The 12,500-nt window shown below is 39.4% G+C and overlaps 1 protein-coding gene across 1 annotated transcript in view; it reads left to right on the forward strand.

Moving 5' to 3' along the window:
* LOC101858653 (peptidyl-prolyl cis-trans isomerase B) overlaps positions 1 to 12,097 on the forward strand; it is a 14,586-nt gene extending 2,489 nt beyond the window's left edge. The window contains exons 2-5 of the mRNA XM_005104851.3: positions 2,718 to 2,834; positions 3,929 to 4,031; positions 6,624 to 6,808; positions 11,591 to 12,097. Of these exons, the coding sequence (XP_005104908.1) occupies positions 2,718 to 2,834; positions 3,929 to 4,031; positions 6,624 to 6,808; positions 11,591 to 11,725 (540 nt within the window). The 3' untranslated portion in view covers positions 11,726 to 12,097. The remainder of the gene's footprint in view (positions 1 to 2,717; positions 2,835 to 3,928; positions 4,032 to 6,623; positions 6,809 to 11,590) is intronic.
* Positions 12,098 to 12,500: the final 403 nt, after the last annotated feature.

Below are 12,500 nucleotides of genomic sequence, written 5' to 3' on the forward strand. Positions count from 1 at the left end.
GCTTATATGATTTTTCGTCCATCCATCAGTTTATTTTAAATTTTGTGTTTCTACAAGACCTAGAGATTCAGATAGTAGTGGTTCTTGTGTCACAATCTCAAACACTCATGTTTTTATTTTCGACTTTCCTCTTCAGGACTGAGCATCTACGGTGACAGGTTCAAGGATGAGAACTTCAAGCTGAAGCACTATGGAGCTGGATGGTTGTCCATGGCTAATGCAGGTCCTGACACAAACGGATCACAGTTTTTCATCACCGTGAAGAAGACTCCCTGGTTGGATGGCCGTCATGTTGTTTTTGGAAAAGTTGTCAAGGGCATGGTATGTGTTGTTTAAATATTTTATCTCCAATATGCAAAATAGAACCCTGTTATTTTATTAAACAAGGAAAAATGACAGGGTCAGTTAAGTTTTTACTGAAAAGTTTATGTATTCAAGATAGCTGCACATGCAGGGACATAGAATGAGGTTTTGTTCAGGGTATTTAAACCCTTCTTTTGTGATGGATGCGATACAGATTTCACGATAAGACACATCTTAACAAAATGTTCAGACTTTGGAGAGGCCCGAAGGAAATATTTTAAATTCTCAAAATTAAAGGATGTGTTCTCCATCTTTGATCCCAACAGAATTCATTTTATTAAGGCCATTGGCCTTTATAGTAAACTGTAATTTCGTTATTTTAATATTATTTAAATTAAAATGTTATTTTAAAACTAAGATTTTACCACAAATTGTTTACATTTTAATCGAAATATTTTCCTAAATCAAGCCGTGCTATGAACTGTCGTGAATGCAACCAACTTGTGTTTCGACTCATATGACCTTATGCAGTTGCGAGCGCCGTAAAACCCAATACTAAACAAACAACAAACCCAGTAAAGAAGAGACCTAGATTTTTAGATCTAGATCTAGACTTACCCTAACCCTGACCCAACACATGAAGCTGCAGCAAGCACCTAGCACACCTCTGTGATTGGCCCAAATATAGATCATAGATGACCTATTTCCGCCATCTATTATTTAGATCTATTTTTGCCATCTTCTGCGGTTTCCCCCACCAAGGGTTTTTGAGTTTCCCACGCCAGTAGGCTAACTGTTGAACAGATCTCGCATCTCGCCGTGTTTTGTTACATTTAAAAAATAATAATTTGTGGTATAATCTTTTATGAACAATCTCAGCAATTCTCGTTCCATAAATTCACCTTCTCGTCATAGTTGTACACGCACACATACAAAGCGCGTGCGCAAACACACGCTCACATGCGCTCACACAGTCCAAGCAGTCGGCGATGAAACCTAGTGGCATAGCCCATCGCACGCTAAGTGTCACATATATATTTAGCAGATTAAGGCTTTCTTTTGCGGTTGCTTAAATTAATCATTAGTTAAAATAAAGACAATGCATTTTGCACTAAAAGAACATACTTTTAGCAACCAAAAATCCTAAACTGTGTCGACGTTTTTTTGTGTGTTTTTTTTCTTATTTTAAAAATCCGATTTAAATTTTAAAAATCTTGATTTAAATAAAAAACGATTTTTTAAATTTTTATTTAAAAAATCAAAAAAATCACCAACCCTGGCGAAGAGCAGTTTCATGCACCTTTCTCCCTGTGGGGGAAGAACGATGCCTCGATTTCTCTACAGTGACAAAAATAACTTTGGTGCAAAGATTTTGCTTGCTCCCAGCAGACGCTACCGCAAGCGGTGCGACGAGCATAAACCCTCCTCGCCGCTCGCCGCCTGACTCTTCACTGGCGCAGCCAGCAGGTGACGGATCGGGGGGGGGGGGGGGGGGGGGGGGGGGGGGGGGGGGGGGGTTGAAGGCCAGGGTTAGGTGGAGCGCTTGCACCTATAGCGCCCCGCCACTGTGGTGGAAATACGTCATCTATATTTGGGCCAATTGCAAGTGTGCTAGGTGCTCGCTGTAGCTTCATGTTGACCCAACCCTTACCCCAAACCCTGTTCATAGTGGTTGCTCGTTACGGAAGTCCTCCCAAAAATAAGGTCCACTATTTAGGCTTGATTCTACTTCTAGGGCCTAGATTTATGCAACAATTTAATGGAAGTCTACGCATTAAAGTTGCTTTTTGATCTCAGAGTAACTACACTAGATTTGAGTGTAAAGCGTTGCCTTGCTTTTGTATTGCTGAATTTTGGTAATGGTTGAGGAAAATACTTTAGCCACCTTAAAGACTTAAGCTTAGGCCTACCCTTCTGTAATACCCGAGTCTTTGAAACTAAACTACTGGAATCTGGAGTAGATTCGGGTAACTTTACCACTTTAAAGTTGGTTTGTACGTAAACGCACAAATGCACTTGACTCGTTTTCCCGTAGGCCTACTACTGTTTGCCAATGTACAAGTTTGCAACGAAATATAGCCTCTCTATACGCTTCTGAAACATGATTGGCTCAATTTGACTTTGTTTCATGTGGGTTGTTTTATCCATTTTTGCACTCGGTAATGTCAGTTGACTTCACCATCACGTTATGGAATTTCACACAGCTGTGATTATTCAGACCCCCATGGTGCCAATAATCTTGTCCTTATTCGGACCCCCAGGGAGCCAATAACATGACCAATAGCTTCGGCCTTCTTCCATTTTGTTTGTTGCTCCCACCATTGATTGAGCAGAAAAGTACGTGTTTTGTTTTAAGCAGTGTTTATTGATTTCATTTTCAAGTAAATGATTTTGTATGTTACTTTATTTCACAGGTCTTCTTTGACATCAAAATTGGTGGTAAGAAGGCTGGCCGCATTGAAATTGGTCTGTTTGGAAAAAGCGTCCCTGACACAGTCAAGAACTTCAAATCACTGGCTATTGGTTTCCAGGTATAATATGAATAATATGTGTGTTGTATTTATTTTCATGTGGACAGGCATTACTTAAAAGTCCTTCAAATAGTTCATCAGCTAAGTTAAAGGGAGGAGCGTCCCTGAAACCCTGAAGGTCCATTTTCTATGTTGCCCAAGATCAAATCTAAGTACACATAGGTTAGGCAAAGAAAAAATCTCTGCGGCAAAGCGATTTCTATGGAAATGGCCGCCATCTTGGAAACAAACTATACGGCTTTCTTATTTACGGTATGAATTTCAAATCTCTATGGCTTTCTTATTTACGGACCGCCAAATTTGATGAAAGTATGTTTATCTGCACCAGTCCCTATCATTCTCAAGGTAACAGCAAGTTTCTTTTTCAGTAAATGTAAAAGAAAAAAAAGAGATAATTTACCCAGCGTATATAAAACTTTTTCTAAATTTTTGTTACGTAATCGCCTTCCAATGGAAAAGTTACTTTTTTTTCCTGCAAATTTCTCCCTGTTACATTGATTGCAGCCCTGCCATATATATTTTTTGAAAGTTTCATGTCAAAAGGATGAAAAACTACTAAAGGAGGAGGAAGGGGGAAAACTGCAAAGAAAAAATATTTTGAGAAAAACAATTATTGTGAAAATCCACTATATTTTAACCCACCTTCATATTTTCAAAGGCAATTTATGACGAGAATAAAGGATTTCTCAGTTGTCTCTTTGCTATTTTTAGCAAGAAAATAGTTGATGTTCAAAAATCGGCCTATCTCAATTTGCATAGATTTACCCAAAATCAGCCACACTGAGGGCGCTCCTAAAATTAAGTAAAATGTATTTTTATGGTTTCAAGATAAGTGTTGCACAACCACGTCTGAATAGTTTAGCAGGATATGACAAATTTGCAGTGTTCATTTTCTGCATTTAAAAGGAAAAGCTGTTGTACTGGAAATCAGTTCGGTCATATTGTAGGAGTGTAGGAGAATGGTCATTCTGGACCAAAAAATTGTACCAATATTAAATGTTCAAAGTAGAATATTTAGATTTTTTAATGTGTACTTTTGACCTTAGAATATGTAAAGTTAATGTGTTTTGTTTTGTTTTTTCTTCTTTTTCCAGAAAGGTGGAGAGACCCTGACTTACAAGGGCAGCAAGTTCCACAGAGTTATTAAGGATTTCATGATTCAGGGTGGTGATTTTACTAAAGGAGATGGCACTGGAGGTATCAGAATGTTCCTTATGTTTTCTCTTTGCATTTTTTTTTGTACCTTGAGGTATACCCACGATGCTGAGGCCCTCTTTTCATACAAAATTGTAAAGTGACATATATATATTTACCTAATCTGGACCTTAAATCAAAACAGGTGAACCTGTTTTGATAATTCTTCATGTGATGAATGAACTCGCGATAAAAGAAATCTTTTTTCAGCAATAATCTAAAACCGATTTGACCGTGAAGGAATGTGTCCGAGCCACTACCAGCAACTCACAGACGCAGTGGTTCCAACTGGGAGCAGCTTGCCAGAGATAAGGCGTTACGTTAAGGCCTTATCTATTATATGCCGGGAAGCATTATTTTGAAGAGGTACATTCTGATTGATTAATCCAAAAAAAGAAGAGAGAAAACGGTGAATGATGGCAGGGGAGAATGCCCTAGTAGACAGTAGAAACATGATTTTCCTTTCTGGTGGATAATTTGTTTATTTCCACTCAGCCACTTTTTCGCGTTATATTACGTCCTAAGAAATTGACCTAAATATCACTTGCATCCCTGCTACAGCTTAAAGGCAAATTGCTGCCTCTATTTTCATTGTTACCATTTCTGCCAAGAGTCACGGAACAGCTTAGCTTGTTTATTTCCCCAATAAGAGGGATGTATCTCACATAGCTGCCACTTTCCCTCTAAATAGCAGAAACTCCGCTACATCTAGCTTTTCCCACAACTTTCCTCCTTCCTCCGCTGGACCGCTCTTGGTCGCAAATTTCATACTTTTTCCCCCCGCGGAAAACACCGAACCGGGAGAGAGACGAAAATGCGGTTTGCGCATGTCCGCCCGTAGCTTTCTACTTCCGTACTTCTAGGCCCAGCGGCCAGCGCTAGTTTCACATTGTTTATTGTTGTGGAGCAACACAGTGTCGATCGGCCATCGAAACGTTAGCGCGCCGAGTTGTCATTGAAATTGGCGGAAAACCGAGATAAATTGATTCAGAATGCAAAAATAAAAGGAGCTGGAATGAGAAAGAAACAGCCGGTGTGCGACTTGAAAAGTTCATTACAAAACTGAACTAGCCGTTTTTTGCAAAAGAAATCGCGGCCCGCGGCACTCCTGAACAATTGCGGTCCCGTTTGTTTACATGACAGCTATTGGGGCTGCTGCGGAGGTGAATCTAGATCTAGATTTAGATCTAGAAAATCTATCTCTAGATATAATCTAGATCTACACATATTTAGATATATCTAGATTAGATAGCCTAGGCTATAATTTTAATTGTTTAGATCTCTAAATAAGAAACACACTACTACAGGGACACTAAGTGCAAACGGGACCGCAATTGTACAGGAGTGCCTGCATCCTTGATCCGATACTGCTCTACGTCTATGTATGTACAAGTACAAGTTTAAAGTGAAAGAAATCTTTTTATGAGACACCAGCTGGCAAAAAACACTGGATTTTTAGTCACCAAGTCCAAACTGTGTCAAATTGACTCGAATGCTTGTTAGTCAACTTACTGCCTTTATGTTTTTTGTTTTTTTTCAAATATTTTTTTATTCAGTTGCATATGGTTCACAATATGACAGTTTTCCCTTCCAAAACCGTAGGCTAGATTTTCCAGTATATATTGCCTCTGGATCTCACTGGTTTCGGAGAGCGCGCGTACGCCTTCACGTGAATTTCCTCCTTTTTTAAAATTTCTGATCTCAATAGCATTTGGATGTGCCTTTACTCAACTCTTTTGTTCAAAGTGTACCAATTTTTTTTTTCCGCCAAAATTTGACAAATGCGGACCTGCTAAGTACTCTAGTATAATCAGAGCTGTCCTGGTTTGGGTGTTTCCCCCCTGTTGAAGAACCCCAATCAGATTTGCTTAAGATCTTTTAAAAAAAATTGAATTCTAGTTTCATCAGGTTGTATGCAACATCCTAAATGGCTTGAAAATAAATGTTTATTTGCATTATTTATCCGCGTGACTTGTAAATAGTATGAATGGACACATTTTTATTTGCATAATTTGGTATACTCTTCGCCAAATTCAGCTTGTTATGTAATCTTAATCTACTAGGGTGCAAGGAACTATATTTTGTCTTTTCAAAACTGCTTTTTTTTTTTTTTAAAGGAAAGCTGTTCTTTCTAATCACGGAGTGTCTGCAGGTCTGCAAATGGTAAAGCAACACATCGGCTCAGCTATTTAGTCATTGGAAAGGGAGTGGGCAGGCTTGAGAAGCTTTGAGGGGAAAATTAAATCTTTTTTCCATTAATTTTTTTGCTGTGGAATCTTCATGCATTTTTGTTTTGCAATAAGTTTTCAATTTAGTTTCAAGAAAGTGGTTTCAGTGATAATATACATGAAGTACAATTACTAATTTCATGGGAAAAGGCTGTGGCAAGTCTTTGAGGGGGCTTTGATTTTATTTTTCTGATTCATTTTTTAAAAATTTGGGGGGGGGGGGGGGGGGGGGCTTATATGATTTTTCGTCCATCCATCAGTTTATTTTAAATTTTGTGTTTCTACAAGACCTAGAGATTCAGATAGTAGTGGTTCTTGTGTCACAATCTCAAACACTCATGTTTTTATTTTCGACTTTCCTCTTCAGGACTGAGCATCTACGGTGACAGGTTCAAGGATGAGAACTTCAAGCTGAAGCACTATGGAGCTGGATGGTTGTCCATGGCTAATGCAGGTCCTGACACAAACGGATCACAGTTTTTCATCACCGTGAAGAAGACTCCCTGGTTGGATGGCCGTCATGTTGTTTTTGGAAAAGTTGTCAAGGGCATGGTATGTGTTGTTTAAATATTTTATCTCCAATATGCAAAATAGAACCCTGTTATTTTATTAAACAAGGAAAAATGACAGGGTCAGTTAAGTTTTTACTGAAAAGTTTATGTATTCAAGATAGCTGCACATGCAGGGACATAGAATGAGGTTTTGTTCAGGGTATTTAAACCCTTCTTTTGTGATGGATGCGATACAGATTTCACGATAAGACACATCTTAACAAAATGTTCAGACTTTGGAGAGGCCCGAAGGAAATATTTTAAATTCTCAAAATTAAAGGATGTGTTCTCCATCTTTGATCCCAACAGAATTCATTTTATTAAGGCCATTGGCCTTTATAGTAAACTGTAATTTCGTTATTTTAATATTATTTAAATTAAAATGTTATTTTAAAACTAAGATTTTACCACAAATTGTTTACATTTTAATCGAAATATTTTCCTAAATCAAGCCGTGCTATGAACTGTCGTGAATGCAACCAACTTGTGTTTCGACTCATACGACTTTAAATATGCAGTTGCGAGCGCCGTAAAACTCTTACTGAGCTGACTGAACCCGGCTTTTTAACCCAATCGCCACATATTCCAATTCCTTTACAAATGAGCTCTATATCCTACTCTAAGGTATCGAATAAAGGGGGGGGGGGTGGACAAGTGGTCCAAAATTAATAAAGGGGGGGGGGTCTGGGTGGCACATTTAATCTCATATTCCTGTACTAGTAGGAACAAATCTGTTTTACTTTTCCTTCAGTGAATAAAAAAAGAGATCATGAAATTTGAAAAAGTTACTGTGACAACTTTTCCTGTTTGGGAACAAACCAGTTTCATAAAAAAATATAAACCAATGTACAAAAGTTTTTAAAAGGCACAGAAAATTGAGGTAGCCAACCCAGAAGCAGTACTTGTACATAGGGTAATTTGCCATTTTAAAAAAAAGAAGTTTCATTCAGATATCTAGATTCTACTTAGACTGGATATAATGTTTCACATGATCGTCGGTCGTGCAAGCTGGAAAATAGTAAACGGAGGGGGGGTGGGGTGCGCAAAAAATCTGAAAATTAGTAAAGAAGGGGGACCTTTACTTGTTTAGTTTGCTGCCTCTTCTCAAGCATTTCAGGGGCTCTCGTGGTCTAGAGGTTAAGGTGTTTGCCTCTCATTCAAAGGTCCTGGGTTCGAATTTGGGTTGGGACAAAAAAAAAAATTTCTCTAAAATTATCTCCTTTCACCTCCTTTCCTGCTCTCTAGCAATGTTCTGTCGTCTGCTTTCATCTCCACTTTCTGCCCCCACCCCTTCACCTCCTTTGCCCCCTTCTCTTTGTTCCTGACTCTTTTTGCAGCCTTTCTACTACTACTCCTTGGCCCCTTCTTACTGCTGTCTTTCTGCCACACCCCTGATCTTATGGTAGGAAAGGTAAAAAAAACAAAAACCCACCAAACTCCTGCATTTCCAACATGAGATAGTGGGGCACAGATTACACGAACTCAAAAAATTGAAATCACAGATAGCTCGTACAATTTGCCATTCTCCGACTAAACTGCTGTAATTTCTTTGTATTGTTATAAGATTTCTAAAATGTCCATACAGATAGGTCGAACAGCTTGTCTCAAAAAACCAGATCAAATTTTGTTCTCACATTGTCTCACATTCTTTACCTCGGGAGACAAAGCAAAACAACAGGCTGGCTGTCATTGAGCTTATCAAATTACATGAGCCCATCACACACACCCTTGCATGGCATGATACACATTGGGGGGTTCTCGTGGTCTAGAGGTTACAGTGTTCGCCTCTCATTCAATGCGTCCTGACAGCGATAGAAATTTTTTTTTTCTATTTTCTTCTTTCACCTCCGTTCCAGCTCTCTAACCATGTTCTGTTGTCTGCTTTTTGTCTCCACTTTCTACATATATATATATAGTATAATATATATATATATATAGTAGAGGGTTTTACGGCGCTCGCAACTGCATAAGGTCATATGAGCGCCAAGGGGTGGGTGTCAACAGAGAAGTCTTTACAGGGAATCAGACTTATTCTGCTCACCTCTCTAGCTTCAACAGCAGAAAGTCTGCTTCGACTATCAAGGCACCCCAAAAATGGCAGGTCACAAGAGAGTGACAAACATACAAAAGAAGTAGAGGAAAAATGACAATAGTAAGGATTAGGAAGGAAAAAGCAGCAGTTCTCAGTTGTAGATCAGGCACAGTTATGAGCGAGACATGATGAATCAGCCCATTTACAATTCTACTGTGCTTGAACGAGAAATGTCCCCCCTTTGGGAATGGCCTAAAGACACTACAGTCAGTGGCACTACCCCGGGGGTCTCCACTTTCTGCCCCCACTCTCCTCCCCCTTTGCCCCCTCTTCTGGGCTCCTGGCCTTCTGCAGCCTTTCTACTGTTACTCTTTGACTCCTTTTAACTGCTGTCTTTCAGCCACACCCTTGATCTAAGGGTAAGTAAGATCTAACACCTAGCCTTCAAGGATAAGGGTAAAAAATCTCGAAGGTCCCATGTGAAAGTTGCGCACATTAAAGGTCCTCTGCTGGACCGAAATAGATCAAGGCTCCAGCTGCTACCCGCGCAAATTTCAAAATTAATTCCTACCAAACTAAAAAAAATGTTTAATGTGTCCCACGTGCTCATATGAGCTTATGCAGTTGCAAGCGCTGCAAAACTTTTACCAAAACAAACCAAAAAAATACATGATACACATACTCTGGGTATTGAGAAACATCATCGCACATTACTTGTAAGGTGGGTGCTGGGTGGTAAGGTATGATCAAAGACAGACAATGCAGTACAGTCCGTGCCGGCTTTAAGCATGTTTCGGACTTAAGCATGCTAAATGGCTCTTACCGAATTTTTGCTATATAAATTACACGCCTTTAAGCACGGTAACTTCGGCTTCAAGCACGCTTCATTTACAAGACAGTCAATATTTTCATGATGACCCATCGAAGTTCGAACACAGTCTACACCGCAGCAGTGGAGTGTGTCAAGAGAAACACAAAGAACGCAAGTGATGGACACACACACTCACACGGGCGGAGAGGAAGGCAGATGCACACAGCCGCACGCGGACATAGGATCTAGCCTAGGCCTAGGGCAAAGCTAGACACGACCAAAAAAAATACAAAGAGAGTCGCGGAGACGAGAAAGGGGGGCTGGCTGCGATTTCACCTTTGACCCTCGCTATCCATTAATCCTGATTGTGTACATGTATCACACGCGAGGTGGGATGAAGGCGGTGGTATGAGTGGCACAGCGGGCAGTGGTACGCACAGGTAGTGTGTAGGCCTAGTGTGCTGTATCGTGACTGGCCGTCTAAATTATGTTTTCATTTCCCATTCGACCACAGAACAAAAACTACCATGGCGGGTGTCTAAATAACAGTGCACACTTTTGCGGGACCGCTATAGGCCTACTTACAAACAAAGGGAAATAGCACGGGAAATTTTCTACATGAAAATCTCTGGATTATGTCTACTTCGCACTCAAGCACGCTTTGGCTTTAAGCACGCTTAAGCTTTCTCCCGCCGACCGTGCTTAAAGCCGGCATGGACTGTACTGCATTGGGCCATATTGTGTGTGAACTATATTATGTGTGTGTGTGTGCAATTGTTTGTATGTGAAGGTAGGCTCTTTGGATTGGGAAGTGATTTCACAAGAGGGGCTGGTGGTGTGCATTGACCAGTGTTGTTTACGTCATCATGATTTTGATCTGAAGTAAGAAAAATTTTTGGGTTTTTTTCTATAATTGGTGGTTTGGCACATCTGCATCACTCTTTTCTTTTCTCTTGCTTTGACACTGAACAAGTCAGAGTGCTGGTATCGAGATGTGTCATTGCACTTTACCTTAGTGTAGTGTTTGTAAGTTGTAAGGCGCGCTCATATGACCTTAGCAGTTGCGAGCGTCGTAAAACCTTATACTATACATACAAGTTGTAAGGCACAGACATTATGGTGCTGCATTGGACCGTATGGTTTGTGAATTATGTTTGTGTACATATGTGTGTCAGTGTGGTTTTTCATTGTGAAGGTATGGTCAGAAAGGGAAAAGAAAAGACTTATAAATATCTTTTGGAACTTAAACAAGGAAGTCAAAAAGTTGTACGAAAATTCAAAAGAATATAATTTGTTCCAGACTCTGCATTGGTAGGCCACCTCGTGTTCTTTGAGCTTACTTTCACCAAAATTGGTGGTCGCTTTTAAGGACAAGCGGGCTAACCCAGATTTCAGGGGTTTCCAGAAATCTTGACCTACACCAGAAGTGGGCATTGTCCTACCCATAGGAGAAGTTTGGTTTCATTTGTGTGTATATTTGTTTAGATAGATAAAACTTTCCTTCTTTTAAAGAAACTGAACAAGGGGCAAAAACTTCACCTTCGTTTTTCTCAAAACATTATTTTTCGGGATAGCCCCCTTGTGATTAAAAGCGACTAGTTGCACCTGCAACATGCCAGTTTTATGGAGTAGAAGGCTCGCTGTATGGAGCCATCTCAGACATTGTCCTTTTGGAAAGAGCTCATTGTAGCATACATGTGCACAAGAAGTTTCAGTTGTAGTGTTTCTTCTTGACCGTTCTGGATTAAATTATCTGACGTGCCAGCAAGTCGTCACCTCAGAACTATTTTGTCCAAAGTGTACTTAAGTAAAGAGGCACTTTGAACGAAATAGTTCTGAGGCAACGACGTCTCAAAAAGTGGGAATACTATTTGTTTTGAAAATTTTAATAATTGCATTGTTTTACATTCGTTGCGTTTTCTTTTCTCTCTTCAATACAGTCTGTGGTCAGGAAGATTGAGAACGGCAACACTGACTCTAGAGATAAACCACAGAAGGAAGTCATCATCGCAGACTGTGGAGAACTGCCTGTTGACAAACCTTTCACAGTAGAGAAAGAGGATGCAACGGATTAAATTTGTGCCATGAGTGCAGTTAAAATGCTTGCTGTTGTGTTACCAGTGTATTTTTTACCAGAGTGAATGAAATTATGTTACTTTTTTTTTTTTTCTGTTCACACACAACATAAATTCATGTTCACATCTGGAGTGCTGTTACTGTTACACTAGTTCTGTGGATTTGTAATTTGCACTTTCTTCTCAAATTTTGGCTGGTATATGTTGAATGCATGACATGTCTCTATATGATTTTAACTTTGAATGATAGTGCTCAGGTGAGGGGGATGAAGTGACCTTGTGAAAATGTTTCCGAATCACTTACATTGTAATGATCGTCGCCATCAGGTATAATTTGCATGTTTGACATAATAAAATGACATAAAACATCAAGATTTGTTCTTGTATGTTTCATTATCTTGCTTTTATTCTGGATATCACTATAGCATTGCTTGTCTTCGTCTAGTTAGTTCGGTATTCAAACTAAAAATGAAAATCAACTTGCATACTCGCAGGTCCAATGAGATTTAGTAATAAATTTTAAAATCTTGATCTAATTTTTCTTAATTGTTCGGTTATGACAATTATGCAAATGCGTCAATATTCCCTTTCAATAAGGAAGGTGCTATTTGAAACAACACAGGCGCCGTCCTGAGGACCCAAAGAGATACTTTTCGACACAGAAAAGGTACTTTTTCACTAGATCTATCGAAAAGACATCCTTTCAAATACCAAAAAGAAACACTCTTTCAACGAAAAGAGGTGCACCTTTTCATTCTGAATGCAGGCCCAATCT

The sequence above is a fragment of the Aplysia californica genome, unplaced genomic scaffold, assembly GCF_000002075.1.
Source record: "Aplysia californica isolate F4 #8 unplaced genomic scaffold, AplCal3.0 scaffold00439, whole genome shotgun sequence".
NCBI classification, from domain to species: Eukaryota; Metazoa; Mollusca; class Gastropoda; order Aplysiida; family Aplysiidae; genus Aplysia; species Aplysia californica.